General features: G+C 43.9%; 1 protein-coding gene across 1 annotated transcript in view; it reads left to right on the top strand.

Annotated features, from left to right (window-relative positions):
• Positions 1-23,199, top strand: part of LOC141121570 (uncharacterized) — a 277,798-nt gene that overhangs the window by 108,613 nt on the left and 145,986 nt on the right. The window contains exons 7-9 of the mRNA XM_073611204.1: positions 15,961-16,058; positions 16,766-16,901; positions 18,290-19,260. Coding sequence (XP_073467305.1) covers positions 15,961-16,058; positions 16,766-16,901; positions 18,290-19,260 — 1,205 coding nt within the window. The remainder of the gene's footprint in view (positions 1-15,960; positions 16,059-16,765; positions 16,902-18,289; positions 19,261-23,199) is intronic.

Below are 23,199 nucleotides of genomic sequence, written 5' to 3' on the forward strand. Positions count from 1 at the left end.
TTTTTTTATAGCGCAAAAAATAAAAACTGCAGAGGCGATCAAATACCACCAAATGAAAGCTTTAATTTGTGGGAAAAAAAGGACGTCAATTTTGTTTGGGTGCAGCGTTGCACGACCGCGCAATTGTCAGTTAAAGCGACGCAGTGCCGAATCGCAAAAAATTGCCCGGTCATTCAGCAACCAAATCTTCCGGGGCTGAAGTGGGTAAACTATGCATCTATACTGCTGCTTTACATGCCGTACAGTGTCATTACATGTTGTACAGTGCCATCACATGCCGTACAGTGCCATCCTAAGCTGTACAGTGCCATCATATCAGGAACCATGAATCAGACCGAGACAGAAGTATAGTTAAATCACTCTTGTTTATTAATAATAATAATAATAGGGTAAACAGAGTAAGCCTAGTCAAAACAAGCCAAAGTTCAGTAACCGAATCGGGTAGTCAGCCAAGCAAATATCAGAGAGCCAGAGATAAACGTAGTAGTACAGCAAGCAGTATCAGGAGCCACAAGGAACGTCAGCCGAGCAAGTCTTCAACAGGGACGCAGGAGAAAGTCTCTGTGATGTTGACAAAGGCGAAGGCAGAGATGAAGTGAGCTGGACGACTTTAAGTAGGCAGGACTGACGAGCAGAATCAATAACAGCTGGGTAACTGTGGAGAGAGATAGGAGCTGGCAATTAGCCAGCAGCTGAGCGGCCAGCTTAGAGAAGGAAGGGCTGAGCCCAGCCCTGACACATCACATGTCGTACAGTGCCATCACATGCTGTACAGAGTCATTACATGTTGTACAGAGCCATCACATGCCGTGCCGAGTCATCACATTCCGTACAGTGCCATCACATGCCGTACAAAGTCATCACATGCTGTACAAAGACATCACATACCCTACAGAGTCCTCACATGCTGTACAGAGTCATTACTTGTACAGTGCCATCACATGCCGTACAGAGCCATCACATGCCGTGCAGAGTCATCACATGCCGTACATGTGGAAGGGTCTGTTGGATTTTTATAAAGCATTTCGGCACTCCTACCTCCCACCCCTTAACCCTTGTGATTGGGTGAGGTGAGGGTTAAATTTACACCTTTTAGAACTGGGGTCTCCAAACTTTCTAAACAAAGGGCCGGTTTATTGTCCTTGATGTCATGGTTCTGTGTCCAATGATCTGGTTTTTCCCCCGTCTGAGCTGCTCGGGTTCCTGCCCATCTGCCGTGAACCTAGGTATTATTAAGGGTTTGTACCTGTGGGTTAGTGTTCGAGCAATGTGTCTCCACGCTAAAGCCGGACCTCCCTTTTCATCTGGTATTAGCTGTTCCTTCAGTACACTTGTATTCCGTGTTTGTTCGGTCTTGTCGTTGTTCTCAGTGTTTTCGCTCTTGCTGCGTTTTTGTATGTCCTTCAATTTCTGTCTGTATATCCCTTTGTTTTCTGTTGCTGTGGGTGCTCTCCACAGCATTGTTTTTTGTCTTTTGGCTTTGCCCCTCATTCCTGCTTGCTGTGTCTATCTCTCTTCGCGATATTGCTCAGCTTCCCCCGCTCTTCATTGCTTCACGCTTGTTCCCTGCATCCTCCCCTTAGTGTCTCTTCTTGCTAGCTGCCATAGTCTTTCCCTTGATCCTTGTATCCTGTGTGTACCCTGAGTCCATCCTGTGTTCTATCTGCTGGCCCCAGGGGCGGACTGACCATTAAGCCACACGGGCACTGCCCGAGGGCCCTGAGCCACTAGGGGGCCCCATCAGGGTTGCCAGCCTCAAAAAAAACAGGGACAGTATGTAAAAATCTGTGTTTTTTTTACATCTGTCTCTGAAATGTCTCTTACTGACATCCTTTTGGTCTAAAAATCCCAAGATTATAGCTGCCCCACCTCTCCAGTACCTTCTCAGCCAATAGAAACATGTCTGTGTATACTGTGTGTACATTTATGCGTATACTGTGTGATTGTATACTGTGTGTGTGTATACTGTGTGGCCCCATAATCTCTGATTTCCTGGGGGCTCCATAATCTCCTATTGCCCGGGGGGCCCATGAGTTGTCAGTCCGCCCCTGGCTGGCCCTGTGGCTGCACGGGTGTGTTAAAGAGCCGCAACCTGTGGGGCTGCCTCGCAGTGAAACATCCATTCCTCCAGTGGCTCCTTAGATCCTGCGACTCTGACACACCCGCGTTTGCATGCGGTCCCATTGCTCCCGCACCTTCCAGGTTCCATACAATGGCACACCTGCTGGTCATCCATTCAGCTCCGCTAGAGCCAGAGTTTTAAAGTCTCAGGTGTTCCAGTCCTCGGATCGTGATACTTGAGACTTGGGGGGGGGGGGGGTACTTTGGTCAGCAAGAGTCAACATTTACCTGCCATCAGTGAGAGAAAAACATCACATTTGGTATTAGGTGGAGGAACAGTGCCCCATCATTGGGAGGAATAGTTACCCATTGTAGGTGTCAAGGGGAGAAATGGTACCCCATTGATGATGTCATGTGGCAGAATAGTGTCTCGTATTAGTGGGAGGAATAGTGCCCCAGGGGCCGGATAAAGGCAAGCAAAGGGCCACATCCAGCCCCCAGGCTGCAGTTTGGGGACCACTTTTCTAGAATGTCCACAAAAAGCTACTGCATCAACACTCCGGAGCTCTCCTTTACCATCAAAATGAAAAACATCTATCCAGGGTCCTATTTTTTGGGAACTCAAAGGACTCGGAATCTTGAACCTTCACCAGAACCAAAGAACCCAAGACTTTTGTTACGTTCTTTCGTTCATAATACCCTTTTGTTTTGTTGTTGTAATTGTCTCTTTTCTGTAAATATTCAGTTTGCACCAGTTTTCTTTGCTTTTATGAAACAGGATTTTTTAATTGCTAAAATTATCTTTAATGCACTAAACTAGAACTATCTCTTTGAAGCGCACTTCTACAGCCATATAGGATAAGGGATGAGCTGAATGTACCTGAATGAGGTTCACATTATGGACACTAATAAGGCTCTCTCTCAATATAAATACTTCAACTAACATGGCCATTTTGAGAATATTACAGCTTTTTCCCTATCATCTGGCTCCACATTTTCAGAGATTTTTTTAACACTGTGCTGCATGCTCTGGATCTTTTCCATCCCATCCAGAAAATGCTGAAAGCCACGAAAATCACTGTTCCTAAACCAGTAAAGGAGCCGGTGTCCACACAAGATTTTCAACGGATTTCTCCAATAAATTCAATCTTACAAAATTTACACTAAAAATGTCTTTTCATTAGACTACTAATCATCATGCCTATACTTAAGCTGAATACACACTATAAATTTTCTGTAGATTTTTTCCTTCAGATTTACTAAAACCATATAATATGAGGTCAAACCTTAAAGCGGTGTACACACGGTCGGACTTTGACTGGACTGGTCCGACGGACCAAGTCCGGCGAACAATCCGATCGTGTGTGGGCTTCAGCGGACTTTTCCAGTCGAAAATCTGATGGACTTTAGATTTGGAACGTGCTTCAAATCTTTACGTCGTAACTCCGCCGGACCCAGAAATCCGCTGGTCTGTATGCTAGTCCGACGGACAAAAACCGACGCTAGGGCAGCTATTGGCTACTGGCTATCAACTTCCTTATTTTAGTCCGGTGTACGTCATCACGTACGAATCCGTCGGACTTTGGTGTGATCGTGTGTAGGCAAGTCTGTTCGTTAAAAAGTCAGTCGGAAGTCTGTCAAAAGTCCGTTGAAAGTCCGTCGAACCAGTCCGGTCGAAAAGTCCGCCCGTGTGTAAGCCCCATAATGCTGCGTACACACGGTCGGACTTTCCAACGGGAAATGTTCGATGTGAGCTTGTTGGCGGAAAGTCCATCAAACATTTGCTGTCAGAATTTCTGCACACAAATGTTTGAGAGCAGGTTCTCAAATTTTCCGACATTTCACTTGTTGTCGAAAAGTCAGATCGTGTGTACACAAGTCCGTCGCACAAAAGCTCATGCATGCTCGGAATCAAGCAGAAGAAGCCTCACTGGCTATTGAACTTCCTTTTTCTCAGCTCTTCGTACGTCTTGTACATCACCGCGTTCTTGACGTTCGGAATTTCCAATTTCCCCCGTCATGTCCGTCCTCTTCCTCCATAGTCACTGTGATGTCTTTTATCTCCAGCAGATGATGATACACACATATATAGTGTGGAAACCTAGATTAACCCCTTCAGGGGCAGAACATTTCCCCACTTACAGGGCCGGAACATTCTCTTCATTTTAGAGGTGAATAATAATAAAACTCCTGCGCTAAAAAAATAATATCACCCCCCAAAAAGCAAATGTATAAAGAAATTTAGCATGGTGCTATAACAATGACACACTACAATAATACATATATTACCATAGTATCCAAGAAATCAATCTAAGACGTGTCCAGTTTTTATAGCAAATAAATAATCGTGAATTTCCCACATCCAAAACCGTCCAATGGAGCAACACTCATTTGTTAGAACATCTTCCATTATCCAGTAATGTGCTCCACCCAAAACTGCAAATCCATTTGAAAAGAAAAGACTCCACCGTGCTCTCGCTCTCCCCCTACAGTGCCACCATTTGTGCTCTCACCTTCTAATATGGGACCCATAGATACAGCGGGTAAAATAAGTATTGAACACGTCACCGTTTTTCTAGGTAAATCTATTGGTAAAGGCGCTATTGACATTACATTTTCACCACATGTCGGTAACAACCTATGCAATCCATACATAGAAAGACACCAAAACAAATAAGCTCAGAAATTTCTGTGTAATAAAATGGAATGGCACAGAGAAAAAGTATTGAGCACGCTAACTGAAATTTATTTAATACTTCGTGCAAAATCCTTTGTTGGTAAGGACGGCTTCAAGACGCCTCCTGTATGGAGAAACTAGTCGCATGCATTGCTCAGGTGTGATTTTTGGCCCATTCTTCTACACAAACAGTCTTCAAATCTTGAAGGGTCAGTGGGCTTCTTCTATGAACTCTGATCTTTAGTTCTTTCCATAGATTTCCTATTGGATCCAAGTCAGGTGATTGGCTGGGCCATTCTAGCAGCTTCCTTGGCTTTGTGTTTTGGGATCATTGTCTTGCTGAAATGCCCACCCTCATTTCATCTTCATCATCCTGGTAGATGACAGCAGATTTTTATCAAGAATGTCTTGGTACATTTTTCCATTCATCCTTCCTTCAATGACATGAAGTTTGCCAGTATTGTATGCTGAAAAACAGCCCCACACCATGATGTTCCCACCTCCAAAGTTCACTTGGTATGGGGGTGTTTTTGGGGTGATGTGCAAAGCCATTTGACCTCCAAATATTGTGTGCATTATGGCATCCAAAAAGTTTAATTTTGGTCTCATCTGACCAGACTATATGCTCCCAGTATTTCACAGGCTTGTCTAAATGTTGTGCAGCAAACTTTAAATGAGCTTCAAGATGATTTTTCTTCAGCAATGGAGTCTTGCGTGGTGAGCGTACATACAGGCCATGGCAGTTGAGTGCATTACTTATTGTTTTCTTTGAAACAATTGTACCTGCTAATTCCAGGTCTTTCTGAAGCTCTCCACAAGTGGTCCTTGGCTCTTGGACAACTCTTCTGATAATTCTTTTCACTCCTCTGTCAGAAATCTTGCAAGGAGCACCTGGTCATGTCCGGTTTATAGTGAAATGATGTTTTTTCCACTTTCAGATCATGGCCCCCAACAGGGCTCAATCCCTCTGTAACCAATGCCATTAGTATGTTTTGCAACAATAAGGTTGTGAAGGTCTTGAGAGAGCATCATGAGATTTCTTATGTGACACCTTGGTAATGACACACCTTTTTATAGGCCATCAGTTGAGACTGAACAAGCTGATATTAATTTGCACTGACAAGGGGCAGGATTGCTTTCTAATTACTGATAGATTTCAGCTGGTGTCTTGGTTTTCAATGCCTTTTTTGCACCTCGCTTTCTTTTGTTCTTTTGTTTCTTTTCTTCTTTCAATGAAGGCCTCTCTTAATCTGTAGGATTTCCTGGCATTGGTGGATGCCAGGAAATCCTACAGATTAAGAGAGGCCTTCATTGAGCACATTGATTCCATCCGGAACTTCCACACACAGAGACACCTGTTGAGATGTTCGAGATCCAGGATGGGACAAACACCACAGTTCCACTTCGGAACCACAAACAGGTTTGAGTAGAAACCATGAGACCTTTCATCTTCTGGTATCGGACTGATCAGCCCCTGGAAAAAAAACGATGATCGAACGCTTGCAAAAGAGCAAATCTTTTTTGTGGCTTCAAGAGAACATTTGAAAGCATGCATCATGGAGGAGGAAAGCTCTGAAATTCCAGCTTGTAGCTGCGAGCCATAGTCAATATCCTGCTGACCGACTGGCCCACTATCTCTCCCTTTGCCAAATCTCTACAAATGTCCCCCCCACCTGAATGAGTGGGGTGCCCGGTCATTGTGAAGAGTGCTTGGTCCCCAGTTTTGCTGGCTTAGGAGCCCTGGACTTTTTATGGAACTGGGACTGAGATTTTCGCTTAGAGCCAGTACCTGTCTGTCTATCCATGAGACCTTTTCTGCCAGGGTAGAAGCTGTGTCACCTGGAGGAAAAGAGAGATACCATCCTGATTGAGGCTTCTGTTTAATCCTTGAGGTGAACAGGCACTGTTGGACCTATATACAGCAGGAAAAATAAGTGTTGAACACAGCACCATTTTTCTAGGTAAATATATTTCTTATGCCCCGTACATACGAGCGGAATGTCCGACAGAAAAAGTCAGACGGGAGCTTTTCATTGTATATTCCGATCGTGTGTATGCCTAATCGGACTTTTTACGTTGAAAATTCTGACAGACTTAGAAAGAGAACATGTTCTAAATATTTCAGACGGAACCAATTCCTATCAGGAAAAACGCTCGTCTGTATGCTGTTCCGATGTACCAAAAACGACGCATGCTCTGAAGCAAGTATAAGACGGAAGCTATTGGCTACTGGCTATTGAACTTCCTTTTTCTAGTCCCGTCGTACGTGCTGTACATCACCGCGTTCTTGACGGTCGGACTTTGGTGTGATCGCGTGTACGCAAGACAGTTTCAGCGGAATTCCGTCGGAACTCTGTCGGAATAACCTTCAGAGTTTATTCCGACGCCAAAACCGGTCATGTGTACAGGGCATAAAGGTGCTATTGACATAAAATGTTCACCACATGTCGGTAACAACCCATTCAATCCATACATACAAAGAAACCAAAACAAATAAGTTACTAAATTAAATTTTGTGTAATAAAATAGAATGACACAGGGAAAAAGTATTGAATAGTTTCTCATTCCTTGGTGCATGCCTTTGTACAGGGTGTCAAGCTTATTGCTCCCCTGGTCAGACCTTGGTTGACTCCGTGGGATCTCAGTTTTGTTCTTTCTGTCTTACAAAAATCTTGATTTCAACCCCTCTGGGAGCTTCCTTTAGTTCTTTTGTCGTGGAAGGTTGTGTTTCTGGCTGCCATTGCATCGGCACGCAGGGTTTCGGAACTGGCTTCTAGTTCCTGTATGGAACCATTGCTGGAGCTCTGCCATGACAAGGTGGTTCTTTGGCATCAGCAGCCCTTTTTTACTTAAGGTGCTTCCTGTCTTCCATCTTAACCAGAATATTGTCTTACCTTCATTTTGTCCTAAGCCTTAAACACCAGGGGACCAGGCTCTGGATGTGGTTTGTGCTATTGGGACTTACCTGAAGTCGACTATCCTGATTCTGCAATCTGATTCCCTCTCTGTGCTTTCTGAGGGTTCAAAGAAGGGTCACACAGCTTCCAAGTCTACAATTTTACCATTGGACCCTTCAGCTTATTTCTCAAGCCTATAGTTTGAAAGGGAAGGCTCCACCCTTTTTAGAGTTGGCTCATTCTACCAGGAACTTCGGTGCTGCCAAGTAGTTCAAGTTTGTAAGGCTGCTACATGGTCTTTGGTCTCATTGTAAACTTTTGCAAAGTTTTCCAAGGTAGGTGTTAGAGCTTCTGAGGATGCTTCCATTTGTTTTGCAGGTTTCCTGTTCTGGTTTGGTGTTTTGGGGCTTGTTGCCATGTTGGCCTCATGTTCATTGCTTTGGGACATTCCTGTCATAAGGACTCAAGAAAACACTCTGTGCCCTTTGATGTATGATAAAGAAAGGGACATTTTGGTTTACCTTTAAAATCCTCTATTTGGAGTACATCATGAGACAGAGAGAGAGAGAAACTAAAGTCCTGCATGCTGGGGAGAGGTGGTACCTAGGAGTGGACTTTTTTTGCCAATCACCTGAAGGAGGCAGCATAATCCTGTCATAAGGACTCAAGAATACACTCTAAATCCCATGATTATTATTATTATACAGGATTTATATAGTGACAACAGTTTGTGCATCACTTTCCAACGTGAGGGCAGACAGTACAGTTATATTACAATTCAATACGAGAGGAATCCGGGGGCCCTGCTCGTTAGAGCTTACAGTCTAAAAGGGAGGGTCAAGTAATACAAAAAGTAATAACTATGAGGGATGAGCTGGTGGAGAAAATAAAAGTACAGTTCTTAGGTGGAGGCGGGATAGGTTTCTCTGAAGAGAAAAGTTTTTAGGGATTGCCTAAAAGAGGATAGAGTAGGAGATAGTCCGACAGTTTGCGGTAGGGAATTCCATAGGATGGGAGAGGCGCTGGAGAAGTCCTGAAGGTGAGCATGGGAGGAGGTGACAAGGGAACTAGAGAGCAGAGAGAGCAACTAAAGACAGTGATTGGATGTGAGGCCAAAAGAACAGGTCAGAGTCCAGGACTACACCTAGCACTCTGACATGTGGGTACAGGATAATGGTTGCGCCATTGGTCTTGACAGAGAAGTCTGGAGAAGAGGCACGTGGAGGAGGAAATATGAGCTCAGTTTTGGATAGATTTGAGTTTGAGTAAGTGGTGTGATATCCAGGCTGCCAGTCAGTAAATTAGTGATGTGTGAGGAGACTGATGGAGCTGAGGGGTAGAGAGGGAGATTTGGGTGTCCTCAGCGTAGAAATTATATTGATGTACTCCAAGGAAAGGATTTTAGCGGTAAACTAAAAATCCCATGTTTCTTAATTCAGCATTCGCAAACATTTAAATATCACTCCTAAAGCCACATCCGTATAAACTTGATTGGAAGAGAGAAAGGGTAAAGGGCCACAGGGCCCTAATTCGGACTTTACAGGCAAGATGGACAATGATATATGTGACGGGAGTCCCTAATAGGGGCACAGGGTGAATGAGAACCCCACTATGACCTGTGCTAGTCAGACTTAATGCTGTATATATGTATATATAATGTGTGCTGTCTCATTGTGTTGTGTACTATTTGCTGTGCTAGTTTGGCGTGGGGCTGTATTCCAATGTTCTATTGTGTTTGTCTGCCTTGGATATCACAGGATGTGTATCTCTATGGAGGGAGGGGTAATTTCTCCAACAGCTCTCCTTGCTGATAAGACTGTGTACTGATGAGACGTTATACACGCCTGACCTGTGTGTCCATTGTCGTTGGACAGTTTAACCCGCCCTGTTTTCCAAGGGTGGGGGGGAAGTGTTTTGAAGTGGGATCTGTATAACATGTTTTTGAATAAAGATTAATTCCTGCTTGAACCTCAAGACAGAGCATTTTGTCTCGTACTTGGGGGGAGAATTATTTGTATGGGTTCCTGGTTTGGCTGACGGAAGTGTTCGGTAGCTGCCTTTGTGTTTGGGTATAGAATGTCCTAAACAACTTTAACCCCTTTCATACTCGGGGTGTCGTTACAATATAGTACAAAAATATATTTTATTAACAATAAGTCATATCAAAAAATTATTAAAAACATACGATAGGCATATGGTAGTAATAAACAAGAGAGTTGACACAAAATGAACGGCAGTGAGCCCCTGTGCGTCAATGCGTTTCGCTGTTTTGTCAGGACACACTTGGGGGTAGTTGGAAGGAATCCTTGTTGGAAGGAATCCTTGTCAGCATAGGATTATCTCCACATGGAGAACTCCCAGATGATCATCCAGGAATCACCTTGTAAAACAGGAGGCAGTTTCTTACTAATACCAGCGACCATGTATAGGGCTGATGGCGTAAAGATATATAGATATGAATATAAACTCATATGGTTCACCGGGGGAGGAAGGAGATACACCGTAAGTATCCAGATAAATAAAGGGGGAGAGTAATAGAGAGGAGAAGAGTAGAACAAACACCCTTTCAACCGTTTTCAGTCCACAGTAACAGGGGCTTCAACAATAATCCATATGGACGGATATATATTCCTTCCAAACTGGATATATCAAACTGCCCACAGTCAGTAAAACTATATAGACTCCATAGGTATATTTAAACAGGCCAGAGTAGCATGAGGTCCAGTGTTTCCCCCAGGAACAACATCTTGCCTGTAAAGTCCAATTTAGGGCCCTGTGGCCCTTTACCCTTTCTCTCTTAATTCAGAGCCTAAATAGACCCTTCATGAGCCTGGAGATGGAGAAGAATTGACCACCTAGATGCCAATATGTTTCTGACAGGTTGACGTACACGTATTGGTTGACAACTGTCACCTCACCAGACCTTTCAGCCTCAGAATCCGCATGGAACGGGGCTATTTCAGATGGAACGCACCAAGCTGCCACTGTCACACTCTATTTCTCTTTAAATATCAGAGATCTTTCTCTTAAATATGAATGTAAATATGACTATAACTTATCTCAAATAAAATCTGAAATATTAGTTGCAGTGAGACAAAAAAATCCTTATGATATGCATATCATGAGCTACGTGCCCATATAAAATTGCATGCTTCAGTTGACACAAAATCACCTAGAGAACGACAAAACAGCTATGTGGGGTCGGCTTATGGCAGCCATTACGTACATAGACTTGTTGGGAATGGGCTGATATGTTGGTGGTAGAAATACCATCCCTAACCCAGTCATCAGAACCAGTGGGTCCATATAACCCTATGACCACTTCAGTAGGCAACACCAAGCACAGCCTTAGACCCATCATTGGTCGTCATTGTTGGTGTGAGTTCGATTAAATGAGCCCCTTAACCACTTCAGCCCCGGAAGATTTGGCTGCTCAATGACCAGGCCATTTTTTGCGTTACAGCACTGCGTCGCTTTAACTGACAATTGCGCAGTCGTGCAATGTTTTACCCAAACAAAATTGACGTCCTTTTGTTCCCACAAATAGAGCTTTCTTTTGGTGGTATTTGATCATCTCTGCGGTTTTTATTTTTTGCGCTATAAACAAAAAAAGAGCGACAATTTTGAAAAAAACACAATATTTTGTACTTTTTGCTATAATAAATATCCCAATTTTTATTTTTTTTTTTAAAAGTACATTTTTTCCTCAGTTTAGGCCGATATGTATTCTTCTACGTATTTTTGGTAATACAAATCGCAATAAGCGTACATTGATTGGTTTTCGCAAAAGTTATAGCGTCTACAAAATAGGGGAAAGATTTATGGCATTTTAAAAAATTTTTTTACTAGTAATGTCGGTGATCAGCGGTTTTTATCAGGACTGCAACATTATGGCGGACAGATCGGACACTTTTGACACATTTTTGGGACCATTGGCATTTATACAGCGATCAGTGCTATAAAAATGCACTGATTACTGTGTAAATGTCACTGGCAAGGAAGAGGATAACAGTAGAGGGCGATCAAGGGGTTAACTGTGTTCCCTAGGGAGTGATTCTAACTGGGGGGGGATGGGACTGCCTGGGTGAAGAGAGCGATTCGTTGTTCATACTTAGTATGAACAACAGATCGCTCTCCTCACCCCTGACAGCACGGAGATCTGTCTGTTTACATTGACAGATCTCCGTTCTGTCTCTGTGTGGAGCGATCGCGGGTGCCCGGCAGTCATAGCGACCGCCGGGCACGCGCATCAGCTCCGGCGTCGCATCGAACGAATGCGCTCCCCTAGTGGTCAAAACGTGAACCGACATAAGATGTTGATTCGCCCAGGGGAGCCGACCTGCCGCAGTACAACTGCGGCGGCTGGTCGGCAAGTGGTTAATTGGTGTCAGTGGGATAAATTAAGCCCCATAATTGGTATCAGTGGGATAAAATGAGCCCCATTGGTGGTGTCAATGGGATAAGATAAGTCTCATCATTGGTGTCAGTGGTATAAAATGAGCCCCATCATTGGTATCAGTGGGATAAATTAAGCCCCTTTGCTGATGTCAGTGAGATAAAATAAATCCCATCCTTGTTGTCAATGGGATAAAATGAGCCCCATTGGTGTTGTCAGTGGGATAAGAAAAGTCTCACCACTGCTGTCAGTGGTATAAAATTAGTCCCATCATTGGTTTCAGTGGAATGAATTTCACTGATGTCAGTAAGTTAAAATAAGTCCCATCATTGGTGTCATTGGGATAGAATGATCCCCATCATTGCTGTCAGCGAGATAAGATAAAATAAAACTCATTGTTGGTGTCAGAGCGATAAAATAAGCACCAATGTTGGTGTCAGTGAGCTAAAATAAGCCCCGTCATTGGCGTCAGTGGGATAAAAGAAGTCTCATCATTGGTGTCAGTGGGATAAAACGACCCTCATTGTTGGTGTCAGTGGGATAAAACGACCCTCATTGTTGGTGTCAGTGGGATAAAACGACCCTCATTGTTGGTGTCAGTGGGATAAAACGACCCTCATTGTTGGTGTCAGTGGGATAAAACGACCCTCATTGTTGGTGTCAGTGGCATAAAATAAGACTGATCATTGGTGGTAATAGGATAAAATAAGCCATACCAATGGTGTCAGTGGGATAAAATAAATTCCATTGTTGGAGTAAGTAGAATAAAATGAGCCCCATCTTTGGTGTCCGTGGGATAAAATATGCCCCTTTATTGGTGGCAGTGGGATCAAATTAGCCCCATCCTTTGTGTCAGTGAGATAAAATAAGTCCCATGACTGGTGTCAGAACAAAGTGAAACCCCAGTTCAGCATTGGTGGTCAGTGGTGATACTTACCTGATCCCGCACTCCCGCTGCCTCTCTGCTGATGTCCAAGTTGGGAGCAGTGATCCCAGAAAGGAGATCATGGTTCCCAACAGTCTGGTATAATTCCAGTGTCTGGTGATGGAACCCAGGGAGTGTTTAATATCCTGGAACCTGTACAGCGTCCTATAACCTGCGAGATGTGGATATGGTGGGATAGTAACCAAAATCCTGGGACACTTGCAGTATCCACTTGCCAACAATAACAGGGCTGTGTTCATAGTATGAGAACTTTCTCAGGCTGCAGTTTCCCTGAGATCCACAAGGTGGTGGACTCAGTTATACCGAGACAGGAAGTCTCTATGGAATACAGACAGGAAGTGATGTCAGGTACAGAGTTCCAGGTGAGAGGTGAGTCGGGAGGAAGTAGAGAGAAGACATTGCTGGAAGTGGCAGTAGAGGAGGTAATAAGATCTTATTTTCTATTTACACCCAGTAACCCCCCCGTCATGTTCCGTCCTCTTCCTCCATAGTCACTGTGATGTCTTTTATCTCCAGCAGATGATGATACACACATATATAGTGTGGAAACCTACATTAACCCCTTCAGGGGCAGAACATTTCCCCACTTATGGGGCCGGAACATTCTCTTCATTTTAGAGATGTGTCACCTTTCCCACTAATCACCTTCTCACTGGAGATGAGATGACCATTCCTGGGTTCGGTGTGAGGCGGCTCCACAGAACAGAACTAAAGTTCAGGTGCCGAATCTGAACCCCATTGAGCTAATGGGAGACGAATATTAAAGAGGATCTTCACCCTGTAAACAAAAAAGTAAAAATTGGCAGCTACAAATACTGTAGCTGTTGACTTTTTAAAAAACACACACTTACCTGTCCAAAGATCCAGCGATGTCCTCACCCAACCCAGCTCTTTGCTGGTCTTTGAGTCCAGGCACGTGCATCTTAACTGTGGGTAGGTGATCGTGACTCCTTGTGGCTTCACAGCCAGCTTCCCACTGTGCATGCATGAGCCGCGCTGCACCCTGTGATTGGTCCCACAGTCTCCTGGGACCTGTGACATGTTCCAAGCGGCTGCATAGAAGGAGGGGTGGATGAACTTCTGCTCGGATCACCACAAGTATCCGACCGGAAGTTGGAGCGGGTTCCTGCAAAATCAGGTACCCCCCCCCCCCCAAAAAAAAAGACATTCCAAATATGGAAGAAGAGGAGGAGGGGGGAAAAGCAGAACTTTTGGGTGAAGTTCTGCTTTAACCCCCAGGCCACTTCTGACACTTCTCATATACTGTACATGTAAAAATAAGCATCACGCTCTAAAATTGTGCAAACCCGTGGAATGGCAACCAACTACGGTACTAACCATGGTAAAAATCTCCATGGGCGGCACTTTAAAAGCCTTTACAGGTTACGAGTTTAGAGTTGCACGGGAGTTCTTGTTCTAAAATTATTACTCTCACTCTGATCTTCGCAGTGATACCTCACATGTGTGGTACGTTCGCCATTTACATGCGTGTTTGCATATGTGCGTAAGCACAGGGGAACGGGGTCATTTTACCCCAGATCTCTCCTCTGCCCTCAAAATCAAACCGCGATTGGTTTCATCAGATGCTTTCACAAGGCGGATAACGGCTTGTTTACAACAAACTGAAACTGGAAGTGACAAAATCCTCATTGCTTTCCGGTTTTATAGACCATAGTGATGATCGGGCAATGGAAGTTCCTCCATCATCTCTATAGTGTGTCGCTCTGATCGGGGTGGAACGGGAGAGCCCAATCTACATGCGTCACTGGGAGCAGACTGCCTATTAACCCCTTACATCCCCATCCTTATATTGTACAACCAATACCATCCAGATAATTTTCCGCTATTCGTCTACAGAGAAACCCGCACCGATCACACCAATGAGGATGGAGGAGGAACGGAGTCACATGACTGAGAGGATTCTAAACCTCACCCTGGAGATCATCTACCTGCTGACTGGAGAGGTGAGGAGGATTCTGGGAGGTCACATGACGTCACTCTTATCTCTATTAATAAAACACAGACCTGACCGGAGAGGTGAGGAGGATTCTGGGAGGTCACATGACATCACTTATCTCTATTAATAAAACACAGACCTGACCCGAGAGGTGAGGAGGATTCTGGGAGGTCACATGACATCACTCTTATCTCTATTAATAAAACACAGACCTGACCAGAGAGGTGAGGAGGATTCTGGGAGGTCACATGACATCACTCTTATCTCTATTAATAAAACACAGACCTGACCGGAGAGGTGAGGAGGATTCTGGGAGGTCACATGACATCACTCTTATCTCTATTAATAAAACACAGACCTGACCGGAGAGGTGAGGAGGATTCTAGGAGGTCACATGACATCACTCTTATCTCTATTAATAAAACACAGACCTGACGGGAGAGGTGAGGAGGATTCTGGGAGGTCACATGACATCATTCATCTCTATTAATAAAACACAGACCTGACCGGAAAGTTGAGGATTCTGAGATTCTAACATGATATTCCTATTGGTTCTCCAATACAGAGATTTCCTCTTCTGAATTCAGAAGATCATATGACCATCACAGTGCCTCCATGTGACTCCCTAAAACCTGAGAGACACAACATGCAGAAGATTCTAGAAGTCACCAAGAAGATGATGGAGCTGCTGACAGGAGAGGTGAGCGGTGCTGGGAATTCTGGGACATTATCCAGTAACAGACAAGGGATGTGTCTGGATGGTGACTGTATCATTGTGTGTGTCAGGTTCCTATAAGGTGTCAGGATGTCACTGTCTATTTCTCCATGGAGGAGTGGGAGTATTTAGAAGGACACAAGGATCTCTACAAGGACGTCATGATGGACAATCAGCCGCCTCTCACATCACCGGGTAAGAGGAGACTTTATTGTAAAGGAGAAAGCAGTACGGAGGGTCCACCTAGATCCCCCATCATCTGATAAACACATAGAAACAATGTATTCAGTCAGTGTGTGTGTTTCCTACAGATGGATCCAGTAATGGGAACCCACCAGAGAGATGTCCCCGTCCTCTGTATTCCCGGGATTCCACACAGGAAGATCACACCATCCCTCACCATCATCAGGTAGGTGAAGTTGAGGGTCTGGAACATAAAGTGATTGAACACTCTGACATGTGGAGACGATGTGTGGACTCTACAAGATGATATTTTCTATGTGATCTCACATTATAAATACTTACATATAGATATTTTACAAATGATGGAGTAGGAAGTAGAATTCAGTAATTCATACTCCTAGAGACAGATTGCTGCATTGTGTTACCAGTGTCTGTATGCTTGGTGTAAGCTATTGGTTTTTTAATTATTCTGTATGAAACTGCACACAAATTGGTGTATAATCCACCATATCTGGTAGACAGAGTGTGTGTATGGTTCCCTAGCAAACCAGTCAGCTGACAAACTGAAGGTGGTGGCAAGCTAAATCATGTGTCTAGTGTGTGTGGTCAGTGGGAAACGTGATTACGCCAAGATTCTAGGTCATATTTGTGGACTCTCAGAAGCATCAGAAATCACTTGGCGGCTCCACAACCCTTACACCGGATTGTATGCCTCTGTGTGACCAGTCAGCTAGATTTGGGTAAAGTCTCCCTTTAGTGGTGGCTATTGGTATTGCAGGCTGTGATTATTGTTTCACAGCACTTTTTTTTACCTGCTCAGAGTAAGCTCTCTCCTCATTCCTCCTCCACCAAACAAGGTCCTCACCTTGGTTAGTGAGTCTCCATGGGTGTGTGTCCTTGACAATGGTATTTTCTGCCATTCTGTTGGTTTAGGGTGAAGATCTGATGGACATGAAAGTTGAGGGCGAAGTAGAAGAGACGTATGTGAGGGATGATCAGCAATATACGGAGGAGTCTGGAATGACGAGGACATTCAAAGAGGAGGACACTCCTACAGAGATCAGCACAGGTGAGCTATAATATATTCTTCTCTTATCCCTGCTCTGTTGCTGCACACTGATTGGTCCATAGTAGGGCGGTAGATTAGTGATGTCACAGGTTGATCATAGTCCCCTCCAATGTCCTGAACATTATTTCTTCTTTTCTCTCAGATAAACCCCCTTGTCTGTGCTGCAGACACAATTTATTTATTCAGACGTGATTTATGTATAGAGAAGACCTGAATGTTCCTGGGTCTGCTTCAGGGCGGGTTAGTCAAACTTGCTGAACCCAAACCCCATTGAAATTAATGGGGGCTGAATCTTAGTAATTAGTAATTGTCATTTTCTATGTTAATAGGCAAGGGGTTGTCTAACAAATGGGGGACTGGGCACTGCCCTGGGAAAAAATGTACCAAAGCAAATACATTATTTATTGTTAAGGGGGGACCCCTTGCAAAAAAGGGATCCTCTTTAAAATACATACCAGACCCTCAACTGAGCATACAGCCTGGCAAGAAAGGAGGGGGGGGGGGGGCGCAAGACTACCTTCCTCCTGAACCATACCTTGCTTCATGCCCTCAGCTTGGGGTAGTACCTTGTCTGGGGGACCATCCTAGCAAAGAACCTTGCCCCCATGTTGGGGACAAGGTCCCTTTTCCCACAAACTTGGCCCACTGGCTGTGAGGGTCTGTGTAACCTGGAAGCTTTTTTTCAAAAAATATGGGGACCCTCAGATCCCTCCCAATATGACAGACTAAGGGGCACATGTTCTGTTCCAAATGCCACTTAATGCATACCACATACCTCCTTAAGCCCAGTCTGTCCTGAAGTATGGTCACCTGCTGAATTGCAGTACTGGGAATATTTTTTTAAGTCTTTTGAAGTGTACAGTCGCACTATCTTAGGTTGGTCCCTCTTCTTTGAGCTAACTTATAGCTAAACGTTAACCAAAAACTCTTTTAATAGTCTTGTTGGGATGAAAAGTAAGGAGGAACATAGAAAACTGAAACACTTATATTTGCAAGAGAAAATACTTCTCCAAACACCCTCCAGTGCTGCTTGTCACCAGAAGCCTAGGCCTATGGTCACTTGTTCTACGCTAACAGCTCTACAAGTCTGAACTTTAAACCTCTTCATTATCAGAGATCACATGACCCAGTGCCTAGGCTTGTGGTTGTGTGAAGAGCATGTATCTCTCGGCCCCCATTGGTTCCTGCTCTTCTGACAAGGCTGTGTAAATGTAGACTTGATTTTGGAGGAGGAACAAAGCACCTTTGGCTAAAGAGGGGAAGTCACAGCTGGTTGGGACATATATAGAGAACATCTGGTCACTCAAATCTACCTGATCCAGATGGAATCTTGATTTAAGTGAACTAATCATCTTGTATCTATTGATCATGTTTTTATATTTTTCCAGGACACGCCGTTAAGAAATCCTCAAAGGATCATCTCACTTTATCTCCAGGCTATGAAATGGAAGATGAGGACATCACAGGAGATTGTGCAGGAGAAAAGACAATGAGCTCAGCTATGGATGGTGGACTTCACAGTGTGGAGAGACCATCAAATCCCTCTGACTCTGAGCAACCTCATACTGTGAGGGATGGTGCCGGAATTCAGGGGGAGGAGAAATTTTCCTGTCCTGAATGTGGGGAAAGTTTTGGTTCTTTGTCCCATCTTTACACACATCAGAGGATTCACACAGCAAGTAAGCCGTATTCCTGCTCTGAATGTGGAAAATCTTTTCCAAAGAAATACAAACTTGTTAGACATCAGAGATCTCACACGGGGGAGAAGCCGTATTCCTGCCCTGAGTGCGGAAAATGTTTTCCAGAAAAGTCCAAGCTTTACAGACATCACAAGGTTCACACGGGTGAGAAGCCGCATTCTTGTCCTGAGTGTGGGAAATGCTTTTCACAGAAATCAGACCTTGTTAAACACCAGATATCTCACACCAGGAAGAGGCCTTATTCATGCACTGACTGCGGAAAATGTTATGTGAATAAATCAGTCTTTGTTAGACATCAGAGATCTCACACAGGGGAGAAGCCGTATTCCTGTGCTGTGTGCGGGAAATGTTTTTCAGAGAAATCAGCCCTTGTTAGACATCAGAGATCTCACACAGGGGAGAAGCCATATTCCTGTGCTGTGTGCGGTAAATGTTTTTCAGAGAAATCAGCCCTTGTTAGACATCAGAGATCTCACACAAGGGAGAAGCCATATTCCTGTGCTGTCTGCGGGAAATGTTTTTCAGAGAAATCAGCCCTTGTTAGACATCAAAGTTCTCACATCATGGTGGAGACATCCAGCTACAAAAAATCACCAGAGAGATGTCCCCGTCCTCTGTATTCCACACAGGAAGATCACACCATCCCTCGCCATCATCAGGTAGGTGGAGTAGAGGTAAAAATCAAACAAAATGAGTTTGAAATGAACAGTGCCATCACCTCCTGTTTAAAGCTCAGCATACCTACCTTACAAAAAATGCATGTAAAGGGGGTGTAACTACAGGGGTCTCGGGAGTCGCCATTGCGACCCAGCCCAATGCTCCAGGGGGCCAGTGCAGCTCCCCTCTACACTTGGACAGGAGGGATTGGCACATAGAGGAGCTGATTCCCTCCATGTTCCCCCTGCAGTTGCTGAATGCCTGCTTCTTCTCCCCTCCCTCCTTGCAGGAGGAACATAGAGGATATAGGCTCCTCTATATGCCACCCCTCGTGCCCAGCTTTCTTCTGCTACCCATGGCCCCTCTGCTGTCTTTTAGCCCCCTGTGATCCTCCCGGTAACTTCATCACTGCTTTTTACAGATATTATAATTGATATATTGTTTTGTATTAGCAAAGAAAATATGCATATGAAACATTTTTCTTTTTTTTTTTTTTTTTTTTTTTATTGATTGTTATATGATACACATTTGCACTTTGTAATATATGCATTTTTTCCACGATAGGTATACTGAGCTTTAAATAGGAGGTCATAGAGCTGTTCATTTCAAACAAATTTCTTTTTACTATTACATCAATAGGATAGCAGCTGCACCACTATTATTTATTGTTGAAACTGTGGAGCAGTTCTGATTTTGCTTTTTCTAGGTGTGGTTGATGGTCTGCAACATAAAATGATTGAACACTGACATGTGGAGACGATGTGTGGACTCTACAAGTTGATATTTCTCTTCCATTAATTAAAGGACACAGCCAGATCTTTAGATAGTGAACAATGGGTTTATTATGCCACCTCTCAGGAGTAAAATGCTAGGTAAAAAAAACAAAACACACCCTATGACTGCCCATCATCTGCAACACAGACCAGTTTTTTTATTTTTTTGCCTAGCGCTTAAGAAGTAGGACATAGAGATGTTTTCTGCTCTCCCTTTTTTTTTTTTTTTCTCTCTTTGTTCCTGTTAATGGATTTTTGCCTTTTATCAACTGCAGTGCTGTGCAACAAGCTGGATATATAGATCCTGGTAATCTCCCCAGCACTGCCTGAGTTCTGTATGCAGTTGCCGCCCAGGTGGACTCGGCTGAGATACTATGGTGGAGTAGCCTAGATGACTTTGTTTCTCTGTGATCTCGCCTGGTCATTCCATTGCAGCACTACAGTTGGGCCATTGATCCTTAGATTCAGACTGGAGGCATTCGTAAAGCCTTGGAGACACCTTGCCTCTTCCTTCCTTGGGAATCGGCTGGTGCTGCTGTGAGACTTCAGGTTCCAGGATGGCTTGCTACAGTCTATGAGTAATCTCCTTTGGGTGGGTGCATCGGATTACTGTGGACCTTCCCTTGCCTGCGACCCTCAGTTCACATCCTCTGTCACCATCACAACCTCTCTTCCCCCGGGCAGAACCATGCTGCATATTTAGGGCAGTGGTGGCGGGAACATTCTGTTTAAGGAAGTGTTTTCTGGGCTGGGACTGCCTGGCTGAGTGCAGATAACAAGTGAAGAAGTTACAAAGCCCTGCCTGAGAGCCACAGCTGGAGCAAACAGGGAATTGTACACTTTTACTAGCAGCCATGGGTGGGCTGTTGCAGTGGTGGAAACATAGATGCCATTTTGACTGTGGGTGCCTGCCCTACTGGAGTTTATCCCGTTGGGAGCAGTGTTTCCTGGATTCTGGAGGTGTGGCCCTTCCTGAACACGAACTCTGCTAAAACCTCTACTTCAGGAACCACTGCTGTTTCCTGTGGGTGTGTACCTGTTGGGGTATAGTAATAAAGACTGTATCAGTAGTAACGCATCACAGACAAGAAAACACTAGAAAAGCTTAACACAAATAAATCACAAGGGCCAAGTGGCTTACACCCGAGAGTCCTCAAAGAACTCAGTCAGGTTATAGCTACACTGCTATTCCTAATTTTTATGGACAGTTTACTGACAGGAATGGTACCAACTGATTGGTGAAAGGCCAACGTAGTAACAATATTCAAAAAGGGCAGAGATACAGTATATTCCTGGAAACTACAGGCCAATCAGCCTAACTTCAATAGTATGTAAACTATTGGAGGGGATGAGGGGGGACTATATCATAGAATTTGCTGATGAAAACAGTATCATTATTAGTAATCAGCATGGGTTTATGAACAGTCATTCTTGCCAAACCAATCTGTAAACATTCTACAAGGAAGTGAGCTGTCATCCAGGTAAAGGTAGGTCGGTAGATAAGGTGTATCCTGGATTTTGCAAAAGCATTTGATACAGTCTCCCATAAACACTTAATTTACAAACTGAGATCTGTAGGCATGGACCATAGGGTTTGTTCTTGGATAGAAAACTGGTTACAGGGGTGTGTCCAAAGGTTGGTGATAAATAACGTGTACTCAGACTAGTCTGGAGTGGTGAATGGAGTACCTCAAGGCCATGTCCTTGGACCAATTCTGTTTAATTTATTCAAAAATGTTATAGAGGTTGGTATAAATAGCTCAATCTCAATGTTTTGCTGATGATACAAAACTAAGTAGGACAACAACTTCACACCAAATGAGGTTTAATGTTGAAAAATGTAAAGTAATGCCTTTGGGGGCTAAAATTTTGAATGAAAGTAAGTTGCTAGAGGGAGAACCTCTGGGGGAATCTAGGTTAGAGAAAGATCTGGGGGTTCTAGTAGATGACAGGCTCAGAAATAGCATGCAATGTCAAGCTGCAGCAAGCAGACTATTAGCATGTATTAAAAAGGGAATAAATAAAACTATAATCCTGCCAGTTTATAAAACTCTGGTTCGGCCACATCTGTGGTATTCCGTTCAGTTCTGGTCACCAATCCTCAGGAAGGATGCGCTGGAATTAAAGAAAGTCCAGAGAAGGGCAACAAAGTTAATAAGGGGACTGGAGGAGCACAGTTACGAGGAACGACTACATGCATTAAACTTATTCTCCCTGGAGAGGAGATATCATAGAGATATCGTAGAGATATACAAATACCTCAATGGTGATCCCAGCTTAGGAAGAAAACTATTCAGTCTCAGGGAGTGTAAGAAGACACGGGGGCCACTCAATGAAATTGGGGGAGAAGCAGTTTAACCTTAAAGTGGTTGTAAACCCTCACATATACCCAGTGAAGTGAATAGCCTCAGATGATATATAGAGATGAAACAAATCTCCCTACATAAGTTTTATGTAAATAACGTATATCCTGTCTTTCTACACCCTTTGTGCAGGTCGAAAATTTTTCTTCATCTTTCAGCAGCACATAGGGGTGGGTGGAGAGACTGGACTGACACTGTGTGAGAGCTGATTATCTCCCTCCCCGGCACAAATTTTTAACTCATGTTATCTCTAATGCGACTCTGCTGATGACAGAGGAACAAAGCACCAGAGAGAAATGACACTTAGAGCTTTGGAGAGAGACAAGCAAACACTACAGATATATGTGTTTAGATCAAATTCCATGAAAGGGGTTTACAACCACTTTAAGCTGCGTAGGGGGTTTTGCACTGTCAGAACGATAAGGATGTGGAACTCCCTTCCACAATCAGTGGTGTCAGCAAGTAGTATTGATAGTTTTAAAAAAAACTCTTGGACGTGCATCTTAGTGATAACAGTATACAGGGATATGGGAAGTTATTTTCGACATGAACACATACACAGGTTGAACTAGATAGACTGGTGTCTTTATTCAACCTTACCAAATATGTAACTTCGGCATGCAGGGTGACCAAACTAGGACCTTTTTTTTGTAAGCAACCATTTTTGGTGCTACATAGGAACAAGATGGTACTTTGGCCTTGGTCGTCTTTTCTGCTGAAGTTTGCAGAACTTTCACTTGAATGAGGTCATCGTCTTGCCTTCTTTGTGTCATAATCCCTTCCATCCTAAGGAAGTGGCACTTTA

The sequence above is a fragment of the Aquarana catesbeiana genome, unplaced genomic scaffold, assembly GCF_042186555.1.
Source record: "Aquarana catesbeiana isolate 2022-GZ unplaced genomic scaffold, ASM4218655v1 unanchor225, whole genome shotgun sequence".
Classification (NCBI taxonomy): Eukaryota; Metazoa; Chordata; class Amphibia; order Anura; family Ranidae; genus Aquarana; species Aquarana catesbeiana.